The 19344-nt window shown below is 46.0% G+C and overlaps 1 protein-coding gene across 2 annotated transcripts in view; it reads right to left on the reverse strand.

Annotated features, from left to right (window-relative positions):
- plxdc2a (plexin domain containing 2a) overlaps positions 1-19344 on the reverse strand; it is a 116627-nt gene that overhangs the window by 91379 nt on the left and 5904 nt on the right. The window contains exon 1 of one of the 2 annotated variants that reach the window (XM_064332836.1): positions 12804-13127. The exons of the other annotated variant lie outside the window; for it this stretch is intronic. Within the exon in view, the coding sequence (XP_064188906.1) occupies positions 12804-12828 (25 nt within the window). The 5' untranslated portion in view covers positions 12829-13127. Of the gene's footprint in view, positions 1-12803; positions 13128-19344 lie in introns of those variants that run through there. 2 annotated transcript variants of the gene reach the window in all.

Genomic DNA, 19344 nt, shown 5'->3' on the forward strand with positions numbered 1-19344 from the left:
GCTGGAAAATCTGCTCTGCTGACATTACTGCCTTTGAAAACTGTGTACAGGCAGTGACTTTGCTTATCCATTGTTTTATGGTGGCGGTAAAGTGTTCCTTTGCGACCCCATTGGCTCTGTAAGTAGGTCAGGTCACATCCCAGCACACTCCACCGTGTGTGCAGACAGAGCGCATATTGATCCTCGGGTAAATATGGGACTTGATGGAGGGTATAGATTGTACGGTGGCACCAGGCCAAGCTGCCAGCATGTGCCAGGATCCCGTCAGCGTTTTGTTCTTCCCTCCGGCCCATACTGGAGTGGCTCTGGCTTCTGATTTCCCCGGTGCAGCGGCTCACATTCTCTATTATGGGCTGGCAGCGCTGGCAGAAGTGGGTTTTGTGTGTCCTGGGCCAGGTGATGACACACAAGCAATGCCCCCCCCCCTCCTCCTCCTCCTCCTCCTCCTCCATCTCCCCCTCCCCCCCCAAGATTGCTCGCACTGAGGACATGGAAGCCAGGTGAAATGAGGCCAGGGACGCAGAATTCTAAAGACAGGATGTTGGGAAACAATCATGCAGACTGCAGGTGTATTCCAGAGCGTTATATTAATGTGAGAGTCTAATATAGGGATCTGGGCTTGTCACTCAGGAGTGTGCAGGTTTGATTTGCAGGAGGTGCATTGGCTATTGTACGGGTGAAGCACCTAGGAGCAAGGTAAGGCACTTCACCTGAATTGCTTCAGTGCAGATGCAGCTGCGTACATGGACAGCGTAAACAAAAAAAAAAGTGAATTGTGTTAGTCACTCCGGAAAAGCGCGTCTGCTAAAAGCCTAAAAATGTACACACGATCTCCCTTTTTGTAGAGCTCTTGACTAAAGAGCGGGCTCATGATGTCAGACGGCGCAATTCCCTTCAGAGTTGCAGACCAGCCCTCGCTGACCCATCAGTAGCGGGACGGATTAGAGCCGCTGGATGTAACGGATGCTCTGGTAGTGCATTCGTTCTTTTTGCGATTGGATGCGGTCGTGTCTCACAGTTGCTTCAGCAGTCACACGAGCCTCATTGTTAGTTACTGTACTTGCACTTGCGCACCATCTGTCATCACGATCAACACTCAGCCGAGGAGAGAGAGCAGACCTTTAAACGTGTCAGACGCGTCAGATTCTGGGCCTTTTATGTTTGTCTCGTCAGCATTCTGTGCCACTTTGCATACGTTAAAAATAAATTTCTCCGTCCGTTATCCGGAAAATATTAAAATTCTGCACCTTGCTGACTGACACTCATAAAAGCAACAATCCTCAGCTGACCCCTGTTGGTATGCAAACTTACTCCGTGCTTAGTAAACATATTACCTCCCCTTCCTATTAAACACTGACTGCAGAAACAAGCGCCTCGCAAACAAGACAAATTCCTAGCAAGGCCTATGAAAGGAAAGCACAGACAGTCAAATGTATGTAATGACCCAGAATACAACTCAGGTTTTTGGTGGGGTTTGGAGTTCCTCTTACAAAAACAAGGCTGTTCTGCAGAGCTTACGTCACAAACTACAACCAGAAACCAGTAAAAACAGAGAAAAAAGTCTATCCCTTCATCTCCACTAACGTTGTAAAGGTCAAAGCAGAAACAAACCACTGCAGTAAACTGGTATGGGAAGCAGAGGTGTTTCTGACAAATTGATTCAAATATGAAGTTAAGTTACAGTATTTCATTTTTCTGTGCAACTATTTATTTCCTAATTATGCTGTCACTCAAAATGTCATCTCATCCCATACATCTCCCCTCCTTCCTCTCTCTCTCTTTCTCTCTCTCCGTCTCTCTCTTTCATGTGTTTATTTTGTTCCTTGTACATGGTAGGGCAGGTTTTCCTCTGAACAGCTGTTCTGCTTCAACACCTGCATGTCTACGGCCAAGAGTCAGTACTTTGAATATTCTGTACAGACTTTCATTGCACTCAGTAAAATCAAATGTTACGGTGGAAAATTGACTCCACCTGAACTCTACCTGCATGAGGCACGGTGAACACTGAATTTATCCATGAACTCATGAGCACAATGTACTTACAGCTGAGCTATTTTCACATATTTCATTTCCTGTATGACTTGGTCTGACATCTTGTTTCCATGATACCATTAACAAGCCTTCCTGCCTCAGGAAAACCCTAATGTCTGACAGATTTCTCCACAGGATAAAACAGCAATGGTAAAGAGTGAAAGTAGACTCCATTGTTACAAATTTGCACCAAATTATAACTATCAAAACACCTGATTTGCAATGGAACACCCGAACTTCCATCAATATCACGTTGTTTTAGTGAAGTCAAAGCCATTGACCTTCATGAATGTCAATCATATGATAATTTGCTTGGTGCGGGCACCTCCCAGGACGCCCTGAATGTCAGGTAGCAAGGCCCCTTCATTACCACCCTGTCACTTTGATTGTGCTCTGCGATCATGTGGAATGTATCTCCTGTCAGGGACATGGGAGAGCTGCCACTGCAGAGCTGCCAGGAAACAGAAACTCGGTGGGGGAGGGGGTGAAAACTCCCCTCACTACGGTGTCACCACTGGTCCCTTGCAGAGTACCAGTGTGCACAGCTATTGGTGCATAAGCACACTAGGCTTTTGTCTGCATTCAATGATGCTGTCCACTGGAAGTCATAGCACTAGTGTGGTCACAAATGTATTTTACAGAATTAAAGAGAAGCATTCATTTTAAGCTCTAGCTGTTGACACTGCATTATCATCTGAGGACATGCAAATACATGTAAGTGGAAGGCCTTGTAATGGTGTTCATAAATCGTTTTTTTTCACCCAACCAAGTCCTTTTTCTGGGTTTATGCCTCTTAGGTGCTCTGGGTTATAGGTGCCATTCACACAGCAATATAAAAGCTTGACTTTCCACCCAAGGACTTCAGCTACTGAGCAAAAAAGCACTCCCAGTACAACTTAAATTAATAATTTGGTTTTGTGAATAAATACATGTATAGATACATTTGAGTTTTCATCCATTCTAAATGTTTTTTTTTAAAGAACATAACATGCTTTTTGACCAGAAACCACTACACCATGGGCATACGAATGTGTATTACAGACTTCAGAGCCAATGTAAAGCATTTTTTTTGCAGTTTCAGAAAAGAAAACTCTTGAGGTCTGCAACATAACGTCTTTGCGAAGGCCTCATTTCTCCCGACTGCCGTAATGGAGACTAGCCCGCCCCTGCGGTCATCACCCAGACCAAAACCCGAGCTCGGCGGTGGAAGCGGATTCCTCGGCGACGCTGTGTGTTTACTCTGCGCCGCAGCAGTACGCGTAACGCCGCCCCTCCGCTAGAGCACACGCAGAGCGTTAAGGAGCATGGCAGCCTGACCACGGGGCGATTAAACGCTCCCGAGCACAGCCGCCTGAGAGGCAGAGCAGCCTGAGAGACAGAGCAGCCTGAGAGACAGAGCAGCCTGAGGACCAGAGCAGCCTGAGAGGCAGAGCAGCCTGAGAGACAGAGCAGCCTGAGGACCAGAGCAGCCTGAGAGACAGAGCAGCCTGAGGACCAGAGCAGCCTGAGAGGCAGAGCAGCCTGAGAGACAGAGCAGCCTGAGGACCAGAGCAGCCTGAGAGACAGAGCAGCCTGAGGACCAGAGCAGCCTGAGAGGCAGAGCAGCCTGAGAGACAGAGCAGCCTGAGGGGAGCAGAGCAGCCTGAGAGGCAGAGCAGCCTGAGAGACAGAGCAGCCTGAGAGGCAGAGCAGCCTGAGAGACAGAGCAGCCTGAAAGACAGAGCAGCCTGAGGACCAGAGCAGCCGGAGGACCAGAGCAGCCTGAGAGGCAGAGCAGCCTGAGAGACAGAGCAGCCTGAGAGGCAGAGCAGCCTGAGAGACAGAGCAGCCTGAGAGGCAGAGCAGCCTGAGGACCAAAGCAGCTGAGAGGACAGCCTGAGAGGCAGAGCAGCCTGAGAGACAGCAGCCTGAGAGACAGAGCAGCCTGAGAGACAGAGCAGCCTGAGGACCAGAGCAGCCTGAGAGACAGAGCAGCCTGAGGACCAGAGCAGCCTGAGAGACAGAGCAGCCTGAGAGACAGCAGCCTTAGAGACAGAGCAGCCTGAGAGGCAGAGTAGCCTGAGAGACAGAGCAGTCTGAGAGACAGAGCAGCCTGAGAGACAGAGCAGCCTAAGAGACAGAGCAGCCTGAGAGGCAGAGTAGCCTGAGAGACAGAGCAGCCTGAGAGACAGAGCAGCCTGAGAGACAGCAGCCTGAGAGGCAGAGCAGCCTGAGAGACAGAGCAGCCTGAGAGACAGAGCAGCCTGAGAGGCAGAGCAGCCTGAGAGACAGAGCAGCCTGAGAGACAGAGCAGCCTGAGGGCCAGAGCAGCCTGAGAGACAGAGCAGCCTGAGGACCAGAGCAGCCTGAGAGGCAGAGCAGCCTGAGGGCCAGAGCAGCCTGAGAGACAGAGCAGCCTGAGAGGCAGAGAAGCCTGAGGGCCAGAGCAGCCTGAGAGACAGAGCAGCCTGAGAGGCAGAGCAGCCTGAGAGACAGAGCAGCCTGAGAGGCAGAGCAGCCTGAGGGCCAGAGCAGCCTGAGAGACAGAGCAGCCTGAGAGACAGAGCAGCCTGAGAGGCAGAGCAGCCTGAGAGACAGAGCAGCCTGAGAGGCAGAGCAGCCTGAGAGACAGAGCAGCCTGAGAGACAGAGCAGCCTGAGAGGCAGAGCCGCCGCTGCTGTGGATGAGTGGCGCAGAGAGGGAGAAGGTGGCCGCTTCCATTCTCCAGCCCAAGTGGCGGAAACCGCCTCCATCCATCTCTGTCAGCTCCCCTCTTAATCATTCTACTGGCGTGCTGCACGTAACCAGCTTCCCCCTTTTCCCCGAAAATGCACAAAATCAACCACACCGCCGTCGCAAAGCCAATAAAGCTAATGCTGGTTAATTGCTAAATTGCGGCCTAATTCATTATTAGCCGGCCTGTTCCGGAATACGAGGGTTGGGTTTGTGCCGCCTGCCGCCGCTGATTGAAAAAAATGCACCGCACGGAACTGACCGGATCGCCTTCGCATTTCCCCCGAGCAAATTCGCCCGTCCGGAGCAGGGCTCGCGAGATGAATGTGAGAATGAAGTGAGCGTGTCAGGGTGCTGTTTTGGGGACTTTTAATACTGCCAGAGCGGGGGTCAGAGGTCACAGAGGGGTCCTGCTCCGATATTGAGCGCTCTGCATTACAACATATCTCGGCTCAGAGGCCAGATCCAGACAGCATGGTGGGTCTCAAGGAAATGTGCAGGGTGGCTGAGGTCTCATGAATGGCAATATATTAAACCTGTGAGGAAGCAGAGCACAACTGCTGTACTCCCCACCCCCCCTCGGCTCTCTCTCTTGCATTTCACAACATTGGCCGTTCTCATAAATAATAAGCAGGGCCTGCACAGATAAATAATACACCCCACCTTAAAACCCAATGGCTGCTTTTTGATGTGAAGTAGAAACCTCAAGCCTGGCAAAGTGAAACTGTCAACAAGTTCTAACGCTCCAGCGAGCGGCTACACAATGACGGGTATTTATCTTTTCCATTTTTTTCCACTATCACTGATTGAATTTGTGGTTATTCTGCTTCACAAGCAATGTGCCGAACAGCTCCTCCCTTCGTTATTCATTTAATTTAGATCATGAATCTGTGACAATATCCGAATGGGACATTTCTTTTTAAACGGGTGCTGATTTTTGTACATAGAATGCTTCACTTTGAGTAATGGGTGTTTTAAATTAATGTCAAGGGTGGTATCAGTGCTGTATTGATTTCTCTCTTCCTTCATCACATCCAGGCCTATGAGTCAAAGGTTGAAGGACAGGCTACTTCAATGAGCACAGATCTGTTAGTGAGGGGCATTAGGCCGATGACAGGACTCACCATTGCTCTCTCTGTGGGAATAGCATGTCACAGGTTTCAGAACGGAAACCCAGGATGAGACAGCGAGAGAGACAGAGACAGAGAAGGTGAGGGAGAGAGAGAGAGAGAGAGAGAGAGAGAGAATGTGAGGGCGAGAGAGAGAGAGAGAGAGAGAGAGAGAGAGAGAGACGGTTTTCCCTGTGAGCCAGGCCCAGATCATGCCGCACATGAGGGAGATATGCTCCCCTATCACTGGTTCACAGGACACATTCAGGGGCAGTCATGATTGATCTGGTGGCATTTGCATAGGAGCTGCTTTTAATTTAGCAGAGAATGCACAGGCAGTGGGGAATTGTAGCACTGACTCAGAAATAAAATCACAAAAACAACCGTTATGGCTGATGAGAATTTTTTTCTTTTCGTAATTACACCCCTGACTGGTGATTGTTTGAAAAGCCTTTTTTTTCTTAATTTTTTTAGTGGAGGAATTCCATTTCAGATTTTATAAAACAACCTGAAATGTCTTCTTGAGCCACAAGATAAATCTGCTCTGCACAAGGGTCGACAACGATAAAGTTCAAGTTTGGAATTATATATTTGTTTTGTTCGTTTTACGGTGGATCAGTCAAAGCTTTCATTGTTGTTAAGAAGGTTCTGTGCAGAAACAGACAACTGTCCCAGCACAGATGCATGCTGCCAGTGTCTTGTCTGTCTAAGCATCCTAACACACCATCCAGCCATCATTAAAAGCAGAAATGAACACTGCACACTTGAGCTAATTTTATTACCAATATATAGACTTCAAATCTTCATCAATGCAATGAGATTTACATTACAAACATTTCCTTAAAAACCGATCATACACCTGATGACAATTATGATTATTCACTTATCGTGACGCTAACTGGTTGGAAAAACATCATTAATATTGCGCCATTCAGCCGCAACAGACCCTCAGCTCAATGCCGGGTCAGCATTCTGACCTAGAACTTTGGCTTCCACACTGCTGAAGCAAACCATTGGCTCACTCACAGAAACACTAAAAGCACTAGAACATGTCTCCAAATACTGTATTTAAACAGAAATGGCTGTTATTTTTTTTTACCCAGGTAAAGACAGAGCATGGGGAAGTACAAACAGGGGTGGTGAGGTGCAGGGGCATTAGGGTTCATTTATCATCCCAGACACAAAATTGGAAATGTTGGGGGGGAGACGGGGAGAAGATCCAGCTTATTTATCACAAAGCAGTCACATAAGCAATACCCCAAACACACACACACACACACACACACACACATACACACGCTCACACACACTCACAGACACTCACACACACACATGCATGCACCCATGCACGCACACATACACACACACACACACACACACACACTTGACCAGTGCCAATGATATAATAAGTCCGCTTTTCTGCTTTTGATTCAAAACAAACAGCCTCCTACAACTCAACTCAAATTTTTAATTAGATTCATAAATTAAATAAGACTCATCACGCTGAATGCCACTGATGAGTGCCAGGCACAAAACCACACCTCTCAGTTCTGCTAATAGCACATCACATTGGCAACCCTGCCAGCTTCCTCACCCATGACTAGAGACACACTGTAAGCCAAACCCGACACCAAATCAATACGGGGACCTCTCTTCTAATCACAAATTACACACCTGAACCGCAGAGGATGTTCCCGTCCTTTCGGTGGCTAAACCGAGCTACACAGCGGGCAGGTGGCGGACAGCGTGTTCAGCTTTTGATGCAGACACATAGAGAAAGAAAATCATTCCTTCAACTGACTTCAGGGCACAATAAGCCACAGGGCTCTAATGGGACTGGCACACCGACTTTAGTCGGGATCCCTTCTCTGAAGAAACCACACGCAGCCATTATAGATGATGGCAAAATAAATGTATTCATCGCTCAAGTAATTTAATCCAGTTTTAATGTGCACCTGTGGAGAAAAGCGCACCAAACACTGCTACATCCTGCTGATTCCATTTAATTGGCACAACTGAATGTGTTAGCAATATGACTTGCGCCGAATAAACATTGCATCAAGCAAATTACATTGAGGAGGGAACGCTGAAAACAGAGCTCCTGGTGGGTGAAATTTATGAGATGAACTCTAATGTGTTACTCTTAATCCACTACTGGATGCCTGACAGCCATCATTTACACACTAAAGGTGTAACGTACCTATTGACACGTTGATACAGGTGTCGCCTAATGTTTCAGGTCAGCAACTGTCTCTTTTTTTAAATACTGATTCTGGGGCCTGTACTACAGCGTTAGAGCTAACACTGCTTGCCCCTGCCAGTTATTCAATGCGTACCATTGCTAGTGAGGACAGGACCGTGAGCTCTAATACATGGACACAGTGGAGCCCATTTAACTGTGGAGACAAACAGAAACATATTGTTGGGAGTCTAGTGTGGCTGAAATGTGAGAGACAGATTAGAAAATTAAGAGATTTCAGCCAGATACTGTACCTCTGCACAAGCATACTGTGCTACCAAAGACAGAGCAACTGTTCTTCCCCAGCTTCAATTCTGAAAAAACCACAAACTTCAATCAAAAAAAAAACAAATAGACATTTTTATCGGAGCTCTCCAAATGCTCCACAAAACATGAATGATATAGAGGCACAAGTCAGAAAAAGACCACAAGTGAGCACAATCTGCACCAAGAGCTTTAATGCATCCCAAGAGACTACAAATACCACACAGTGCTATTCATCTCAGAAGATCTGTTGAAAATGCCTTCAGCTGAATGAAATGCTTTAGGGAATTTTATGGGTTTACAGCAGGCTATTTCACTGTCCACCTTGAGCAATCACCCACATGATCAAAGCTGCTATGTTAAGCCAGACTTACGAAGACTTCCAGTGTACAGGGCCGCATCAGCAATGGCTATTGTTATGCAAAACACCAGTGTATACGCATACAACATGTTTTGGCTCCCAGAACTTTCCAGATAGGGTGACTGATCCAAAAACATACATTTCATTAGCGTCCTGAACAATCCTTCAACATTATTTTTAAGCCACAAAGAATACTGCAGAAATAGTCAGGGATTAAACATTATTCAGTTTGTTATTCCAACTGATGTGGTGACCAGCACCCCATGAACAGACTTAGGAACCCCAAGGATGAGATAGCAACGGCAGGTTCAATGAGTGACATTTATGGACCAATGTGGACACAGGGAGAGCATCTCATGGGCAGCCCAAGAGAACTCTGGGTAACAGTCTGATACATCCATCTTTTATTGGCAACAATCAGAACCCCCACAAATGGACACATTATAATAGTGAACACATAGAATGTGTGCACTAGTTACTTCTCACCACTGCGACCTTTAAACACAACTCTCTGCTGATTACCTCATCTGGCCTTGAAGTGGCTACGCCTGTCAGCAGAATTGGTCATAGGACAGAGAGAAAAGAATGAAGTCTAGGTCATGTCTCCTTTAGCCACCAAACCAGGAAGTCAGTTCAGTCTAAGGCTACAAGATGAATACACAGAGGAATACATAGGATTATATATATATATGACATTTATGTACCTGTTTTCCACTCCAGACCTCTGGAAAGCATTCTCCCCCTGGGAATACCCCGTCTGCTGCAGCTGTGAGTAGTCTACCACTTCTACCCGAAGGTCTGAACCATTCCCTCAGTATGAGAGCGAGCCCCGCCACATCAGCAACATAAAAATAAATGTATATGCCAATTCATGCCACTTTTAATGAGGAAGTAAGAGATGCTGAAAAAACCTGACATAGATTCACAACATTCTTAAAATGCTACTGACACATACAGTATACTCCATGTGTTTTCATAACTTACATGAAAACTATTTGGATTAAACTGTTTTAGAAACATTTTCATGATAATGTTATCACACAAATAAATTGGACTGTAACCTTAATGTTCCCCCCAATGTTCTTTTTTTCATTTTGTATTTGTTGGGTATGCACTGTACTACACGAACACTGTCAACCATTACATTACATTACATTACAAGCATTTGGCAGACGCTCTTATCCAGAGCGACGTACAACAAAGTGTATAACCATAACCAGGAACAAGTATGATGAAAACCCTAGAGAGAAGTACCGGTTCAAGTGCAGGGAACAACCGCATAGTTCAACTTGGACCCTGAAGGTTAAACTGTTTAACACTAACACAAACGGGAACAGCAACAACGCAGTCTATGCAAAAATACAAGCAGTAGTTAAGACAGTTAATGCACCTAAGTCACCTACGAAACAGCTGCCTAGTTACAACCCTAAGCTTACAGTCATTTACAGGGGGTAGGGAGGGATGGGGAGAGGTGCAGCCTGAAGAGGTGAGTCTTCAGTCGTGGCTTGAAACGGGTCAGTGTCTCAGCTGTTCTGACCTCCACGGGGAGGTCATTCCACCATCGTGGGGCCAGAACAGACAGGAGACGTGTTCTGGAAGTGCAGGTGCGAAGAGGGGGAGGTGCCAGGCGTCCTGAGGTAGCAGAATGGAGGGATCTGGCTGGCATGTAGGGTTTGAATATCTTGTGGAGGTATGCTGGGGCTGATCCCTTGACTGCCTGGTATGCTAGGACCAATGTTTTAAATTTGATGTGAGCTATAACAGGCAGACTGACACATACATTTCATGGAAAAATAGTTTTCCATTCGCTCTCCCTTCAAGCATGTTAAATTCAATTAAGATTATACTGCTGTAATACTGTAAATGCAGACATCTGTGGGGAAAAAACTCCTGCAGAAATAAACTTTCTTACCACAAATCTAATTGGAATAGTCCCTGAACCCAAGCCTGCCATTCCCAGACATAACAAGAGCCTATTAATTGCACTTACAGCACAATATGCCCGATTTAGTTAGGTGATGAACCCACAGAAAGACTGGCAGTGCATTATCATATTAGCGAAGTGCTGAGCAACTGTCAGGGGTTATAAAAAAAATAACTGGCGAGCTGTCAATGAGACGTGGGGAGAGCCAATATTTTTGGCTTCCCTTTGAAAGCATGCCGTGGTCAATTTGCATTTCCTTAGTATTTGTAGTATTTATTTATTTGAGAGAGCTTCTGATTCCTGCACAGGGAAAACTCATCTTATTCATTAACACTCACAGCATCAACCATTCGAGCTGGCTGATTGGCTCTCTGAAATGGGCAGCCAGAGCAAGTCTCGCACAACCACACAGTCAAGCCAAAGTCCTCCACAGACCGACTGGACTATGAAGGGCAAGTCACCCACTGATCCCACCTACCAGTAAAGCAGCAGCAAAGGCAGCACTAGGGCATCATGGGAACTGCTGACTGTGGACCCTCTGAGGCTGTTAGAGCCATGTACGACCCCATGTACCAGATCAAAGCCAAAAATAGGAAAGGGAGTGAACACTCCCAGGTTAGCCTTGCGTCCACTGCGTGGGAGTGTGGTCCAGCTGATGAGTGATGGTGGGAAATTGGGTATGGATGGGAGTTTTATTTGGCTCTTAAACTCTCCTTTCTACCAGAACTCTTCCCCTGCAGATGGTTCATAAGACTAAAAAAAAGCCCAGGTGTGGATCAGCAGGCCAATGCTTCCACTACTTACAAGGGAAATCAGATTATGCCATAGTATTAGACGAGATTGGACACCAAACCAGACGAAAGTATGTACAAAAGCGAGAGTGGGGGCGGAGGCGGGGGAAGAGAGACAGACAGAGAGAGTGAGAGAGAGATAGAGGGAGAGAGAAAGAGTGAGAGAGAAATGGATATCACTGAGATAACACTAAAGTAAACTGCTGTTGATTAAGGACAATCACAGGGGTAAGTACCCCTCCCGGATGGTGGGTGCTTTCCCAGTTTCTCTTGGTGTTTCCTGCTATGACACAGGGCCTAGGGCGTAACTGCATTGGGGAACGGAATATTGCATATTCTAGTTATTGTTTCCGGCTCTCTCTTCAATAAGTAGTTGCCTGTTCCAAGTGATCTGAACTGCTAAATTGAGTACAGAGGACCCCATTTGATCCCAGGTCTCTTTTTGTACATCCCCCCGACAGCCTCCTTAGAGACAACATTATAACTATAATATACAACACTACATTATGTAACTACACACACTGTTAGTGCAGTCGGTCAATAAGATACAAGTGTCTCTTGGTTATTCAAATCTACTGAAACCCAAAGGCATGGCTTTGTACTGAATTCTTTCGAAAGAGAGTCAGTTCTTGGTAAGAATACAGCTGCTTTCCAGCCATAGAAACAAAGCTCCATTGTTGGGAGTTGGGAGCTCAGGAGAAACCCTTGCTGTCCTGCTAAGACTTGCAGGCTGCTAAAGATACCATCATGGAGGGAAAACAAAAGCTCCACATTTTTCTTTTTTTTTTTAAACGGGTCATTTGCAAAGCCCAGCCTGAGAAAACCTGTTGTTTTTTTAAACATCCTATCAGATGGAGAGAATGTACATAACCAAAGAAGGACAATAACACATACCAGTCTGATTCGTATACCCCTGTTCAACCACACATGCATCAAGCTTTTAATAAAAACTGTAGCACAAAAAATAATGGCTCCATTAAAAATCCGGTTTAGGGTAGAAGCGCACTCAAGCACTCATAACAAACTTCATCCCCTCTGTCCTGTTTATGATTGGAGGTCACAGAGTTGGACTGAATTAAGTTAAATTCGGTGCCAATTAAACAGAAATAACAAAAACAAATCCGGGAACAGCGGCGGCCCTCTGATTTCAGTCTGAGCCCCTCATCTTTTCAGAACATTGTTATTAAACACAATAAACAGGGCTCAGCGGGAAAGGTCAGGACAGCTGCGTTTGTTTAATTTTACAGCGGATCATTTCATTTTTTTTTTAAAACAGAGAGAGGAGACATTGTAAGAGGGGGAGGTGGTTTGGGAGAAAGCAACCACTGGAAGAAGCCCAAAAGCACTCCGGTACCAGTGTGTGATTAAATACCTTTGAGCAGAACGGCCTCCTTCATGACAAAGAGAGCTCCTCTCCTCCTGCTGGGCCCAGGGAAATGAAGCCCGGCTCAGAGCAGGGGACGGCAGGGCAGGGTGAGGGAGGGTCCCAGGCCCCCGGCCCTTTTGTCCGTCATTCGGCACGCCTGGGCAGGCCCCGCCCCCCTCGGCATCGGGGGCGACAGAGAAACACTGGCTGTCCCCAACGGGGGCCTCCACGCCACCTGTGACTCGCTGGTGACCGACAAACCCGCTGCTGAGGCCCGGTCCTCGCAGAGCTCGGCCCCTCCCAAACACGCGCTCAGCGCGGTCCTCTTCTGCACCTTTGCCCCCTGAACAGCAGAGCGGAGAGAGAGGGTGCCCTCTTCCCTCACACCACACAGCTGACTGAACCCCGCCCCCAACCGAGTCCTTCCCGCACGTGCAAAAACACTCCCCGACACGGTTATTGCACATTTCCGCACGCGTAACCACAGAGAGTCGTATCAAGTGCTTCGCTCGCTCCTCGAGCGGCTTGCAATGTTGTTGAATGCGCGAGATCAAATGTAACTGAACTTGAGCTTGCTTCTCCTCGGATCAAAGCCTCGCAGTGCTTGCAGGGCGTGCGCTGTTGCTCTGTGTGATAACTGAAAAGCAGCAAGGAAGTTTGGCAGCTCGTTCAGAGCCGACGTACCCCCAGCAGCCCTCTCCTCTCTCCTACAAGAAGAGGTCTGCCTGAGTTCCTCTTATTTCATATTTTTAATTAGGCACGGGCAATTCCAGTCCCTCTAGGACACGATCCTTCAAGGTCAGAGTGACAATTGGCAAATGACTTAAGCCACTTTTACCTTTGTTATGCAAGCATTGCCCTGCATCCTCCTAATGTGCATTATCAGCTAAGCGGTAAACCAAGAGTGAGGAGATTCGTAAGTTTCATGTTGCTTTAAAAGTTATGTTTCCTGTCTGAAACTCTAGTTTCCATAATTAAATGAAGCTTGCAAAATGCAAATATGCCATTCAGAACCATGCAGTTCCCATTATTACATCACTTTACTAAGCAGACTGAAGCTAGGTCAAATATTTTACTGAAAATGGGACCCCATAAAACCCAAAAAACACAGCCTAAGCTTTGTAAATGCTACGATCCATGTGCACGGACAGGTGAAATAATGCTTAGCCATTTCACAACCATGCACTACCAGCCACACAGCCAATGGCACATGTTAGGAACTGTATCTCTTTTAACCATTTAGGACCATAAACAAGAAATTCTAGTAATGACCTTTATTCAGACTCAAAACCCGGTATACTTTTTGAGATATGTATTGGTAAGAAATCTGCCTTGAGAAAAATAATGGATGAAACAGTGGAGCAGTAGCTGCAGAGCTGTCGCTGTGAAGAAGTTCCAGTGGCCTCGTCCGATTGATTATGGATCCTGACTATGAGATCTACAGCACCTCCTCATGAAGTGCGGAGATAGCAGTCGAATGCGTCAGAATAAAGGTTTTCATTGGTCCAAGGATGTATGGGTATCTGCATAAGCACCCTTGATACTGTGTTTGGAACACAAGGTGAATCAACATTAATCCTGATGAATGAATAACAAAAAGAATAACTTAAATTAAACCACTCAAATATGACCCTTAGTAATGCTTCTGCACTTGCTGTTGTCAGAACACTTTCTCAATTGCAGTAAGGAACTGGTTAATGCTTTCTCAGATTTTGAGGTGTTACAGCTAATGCTAGTAGTCTCACCTTATTCAAAATACATGTTTAATCCTGCAAACCATGTAAACACTTCAGTAATACTTCTGCTTGACAGTGATCCCAGTCTCAGAGCTTCCCTAGAATGCAGATAATTTTTTCTCATTTGTACATTCTGTTTACCTTTCTGCATGCCATGAATTACCGATTGCACCTTTTGAGATAAAATAAGCACCGTCTGATCAACATGTCCGGTGAAATGGATGAACCATCCAAGTATTACTAAAGACACCTGATTTCTACAAATAAACAACACCCTCTTTCACAGGGAGCCACCGTGTGTCAAATGACTACTGCGCTGTGGCCTACAGTGGTTGTGGGATAAAGGTGTGGAGCATTAACCATTTTACGTGGGGTAGCCGTAGCACCAGCCCCTGGTGCCCGGCTGGACCAGCTGCCCCGGGGCAGGAATGCGGCGCCCCAGCCCAGGGCACACAGACCGGCTCTGTTCGACAGAACAGGTAGCGAGGGGCGGACTGAAGGGGAGGACTGGCGGCTCCCGGATTCCCTGACGGCTTATTACTGCCACACTCGGTGGCCTCTCAAGCGCTACGAGTATAAACAAAGGCCGTTAAACCGTGAAATGTTTTCCGCTAACGTGCTTCGAGTGCAACGATTCCTTCTTACGCTGGATTAAAATGATAATGCCCCGCCGGCTAATTTATGCCGGTTCAGCGGGTCCCCGGTGGTGCTTACAATCGATCCTGGACAATTGTTCTGACACCTGGAAAGAGCTACTGGAGCACTGGCCATTCCAGAAACAGACCACACCCCACTTTAATATGCAAGACACGCGTCAACCGCAGCAAAAAGGCATAAAGGGCGTTTTGGGTTGTGAGGTCTTTTATCAAAGGCTGATTGTCATGTGTCATCTGATGTCTAAGGACAGTTGAGGGGAGCAGGGTAGCACCCACTGCAGAATGCACAACGACCTGAGGTTTCAGAGAGAACCTGGGAGTCTGCAGACTGGCTCACAATGAAGAGGCCTATTGTACAGACTTACCTGCCAGGCTAAATGACCTCATTGTGTTCACAGCCAGAGACGACAAGATGTGCAGTATTTCACAGGGAATATAAGAATCCACAAGATATTCTCACGCTCGGTGGTTAACCGGACTACATGTCCTCACTTAGGTTATTAAAATATCATTTGACATCTGTGCATACACACGCTATTATCCATTAATTTATAGCTTGCTAGTTCATTCATTCCTTCAATTCCTTTCTTGGTATAATTCTTCCCACAACAAGCTTCGAATCCAATGGCAGAATGTGGGTAAATCCATTCAAACTTGGAACACTGGTCTCTGTGGTTGTTGTCCTCAGATTTCAGAATATTAAGGAAACAAACAACAAATAAGGATATTGAAGAGTTTCCTTAATCTTATATTCTGTAATCTAAGGATAACAACAACGGAGAGCAATTTCTTCTGCTCATTAAATGAGAGGCCGATGAGGAGAGCCTTCGGCCCACCACAATCATACTTGGGTATTCTTAACATTAAAACAATGTTATGCAGCAAGACAATGATCCAAAACACAATTCATGTTTTGGAGTGGCCAAGTCAAGTCCTGATTGTACCCAATAGATATGCTGTAGCAGGACCTGAAAAGAGCAGTTCATGCTTGAAAACCCACCAATTTGTCTGAATTAAAGCAGTTCTGCAAAGATGAGGGGGCTAAAATTCCTCCACAGCAATGTGAACGACTGATATCAGATTATAGGAAGCATTTGGTTTCAGTTATTGCTGCTAAAGGTGGTGCAACCAGTTAAGTTTAATGGTGCAATTACTTTTCCACATGGGTGATATGGGTGTTTGATAGCCTTTTTCATTAAATAAATGAAATTATTTTACAAATGTGATTTGTGTTTACTCAAGTTCCCTTTGCCTAAGATTACATTTTGTCTAAAGTCCTGAAAACATTCAATGTGACAACTATGCAATAATAGAGGACATCATGAAAAGGGCAAATGCTTTTTCACAGCACTGTAAGACCAAATCACGAACACAAAAAAATGAAAGACAAGAAAAGACATTGATCAGTACATGCAGAGCAGATTATGGTGACCATGTTTTATTAGCAACTCTTTCTTATCCATCCCATTGTTATATCCCCATTCATCCCTCCCTGCCACAAGCAAACCCCAACCCCCAACCACCCCCCCCAACCCGCAGGACCTGCTGGCGGTGTTATTGCCAGAGTAGAGGAATGCCCCACAGTTCGGCAAAGTCTTCGGCATGACCAATGCAAGCGCCTGATGTCACCATGTGAGAGCATGGGACAGTCATGCTGCCACTCTCTGACCTGATCAGCAGCGAGTCTTTTGCACATGGCATGGGAAGGTGGGGGGCAGAATGAGTCACCACCCCCCCCCCTCCCCCACCAGACTCCCATTCACTTCAGCCCCTTTCAGGAACTCATTCTTAAATGCAATGAAAAGGCGGTCCATTCTCTCCCATGGTAATGAAGCAGCCCGTGGGCTCAGTCAGGTCGAAGCAGCCCCTCCCATCTGTGTGCGTCCCCGAGGGTGGCCTGTGAACTTTCATCACAACCAGTGAGGCTGAAAAAAATATTTGCCACTCATTTTTACCTTTGCGAATATAATCTTGCGGCAAAGTAAAAACGATATGTTAAGTCAAAAAACACTTGACTGAGCATGGAGGTTGAAAATCGAAGGTCAAAGGGGCGACAATATAAAAGCTATTTACATCTGGGTTTCATGTCCAAGTTAATTGTTTTTTGGAGCAGTTTTTATTTTTTTTAGCAAAGATCAGTATGTATGACGGGCAAAGATAAAATGCAGGCTCCTGCAATTAAATTTTATGTCATCTGCAATATGCACTCTCCCCAAGTTATTAATTTTATGCGCACTCCATAAGTTATTAATTTTCTACCGGTAACAGTTTTCTTTCTCCAAGAGATTCAAGAATAGTAATAGAACCTACACAAAACCCTGTGGCTTTAGTTCTTTTGATCCTAGAGTGAGATGAAACAATCATTGACTGTGGAATAATGCTCACAAGCTTCATAGCTTCACGTGTACATGTTATAAGCACAAAGGTTCAGTATTTCTGTCTGATGGTAGTTAAATCAAAAGTATTTCTGAATACCAGGTCTGTGCATAGAAGCAGCCGTAGTCATGGCAATATGATGGATGAGCAGTCAGCCCTGAGCTAGGCTATAGATCACTGCTCCTCCTGCTCAATTCACTGGCTACCTGAGAGATGGTTCTTTTAAACTCAGCAGTGAATTCAAGTCAGGTTTTAAGACTCCGTTGCTAAATCTAACATGGCTAAAACAGCAGTCTCCCTAACTGCCAAAACCTTCAAACACCACATGCTTCGACTTTTTCACACATGTATTAATATCACGTGTTGGTCTGACAATATCTAATTACAGAAGGCGTGGGAGCGTTCAAAGCACCAGGTGAAGGCCACAGAGTATGCCGTCTTAAAACAACATAAAACGTCCTCGTCCATGCCCCCAGCCCCCCACTGACACTGCTGTCCAATACTTCCCTCAGCAGACGGGGGTGTTTTTTGGGACAGTGCTGGGGAGTCAACGGGATGCTCTAATTCTGTCCAGATGTAGAAACTGCAGCTCATTACTCTGTTAACAGTGTAGCAAACATTTACGGGATGTATGCAAGTCTGAGTCCGTGCCTCCAGCACACAGATGGCTTTAATCCCCCCCCCCCCAAATCTCAATGACAGCGCCAACCTGGGCGAGCAGAGAACCCATGCGAATGGAAGACAGGAAAGTCCCATGTTACTCAAAGGATCAAAGGAAAGAGACAAGGCTCACTCTAAAAATACTGCCTTATCTGGGGCAGAATCTGGCCCTTGTTAGCTCCCTCTCAGGGCACTCTGCCTTGCTCTCAACCAAAGCGGATCTTTTTACCGCCTGCCTTTTTTAGTCGTTCATCACCAATTGCTTTTTACAAATCTAGTGCAACAGAACCGGAACTAAATTTAGTTGGGTGTTTACAAATACATATATCCTTTACTGCATATATTGCATTTGTAAACACCAAACTAAATATAGTGCCAGTTCTGAAAAATGAAACTAAGTAATTGATAAGCTTCCCTGAATTTGTTTTTAGGTTTAAGGTTTTAGGTTTAGGTTTAAGGAATCTCCTTTAGGTTTAAGGAATCTAATAACTGCGAGCACAGTTGCAGTGGGCACCACTCTCTGTGTATCCCAGACATTTTCAGTCTGTTTGAACAAAATAGCGGTTGAGCGAAGTTGCAGTCAGTGAAATCCTAGCTGTTGGCGATGTCTCACTTGACATGCCAAGCCTAAGTTCCCATGTGTACAGACCATCGTGTTTAAAACACTGACAATGGAAATAAATGTTGAAATGGAGTATTTCTTCTCAGACGTGGGAAAGGAGACGGTTTCCAGCACGCAGCATTAGTACACCCAGCTACAGTCCGCGAGGGAAAGAGGATCCAAACCTCCAGGAATGCAGGACTCACTGGGAGACTTGGGATTCTACCACAGCGCTCTCTCTGTGTCAGCACATACTCTACTGAGCCTGACGCTGTAGAGCTGTTCAGCACATTTCCTCTGTGAATGCCACACCTCCATGCATGTATTCAACATGCTGTGAGTACTCAATTACGGCTGAAGTTCACAGAACATGTTCTTGCACAGTTCTGACTCACTCACTCACTCTCTCTCTCTTACATACATGTCTGTGGAACGCATACTTTCACACAAAAGGCACACACACACAGGCCAAATGCCAAGATATGCACAATTTTGAAAAAAACAAAACTGCACCTTAA

The sequence above is a fragment of the Anguilla rostrata genome, chromosome 4 (assembly GCF_018555375.3).
Source record: "Anguilla rostrata isolate EN2019 chromosome 4, ASM1855537v3, whole genome shotgun sequence".
Classification (NCBI taxonomy): domain Eukaryota; kingdom Metazoa; phylum Chordata; class Actinopteri; order Anguilliformes; family Anguillidae; genus Anguilla; species Anguilla rostrata.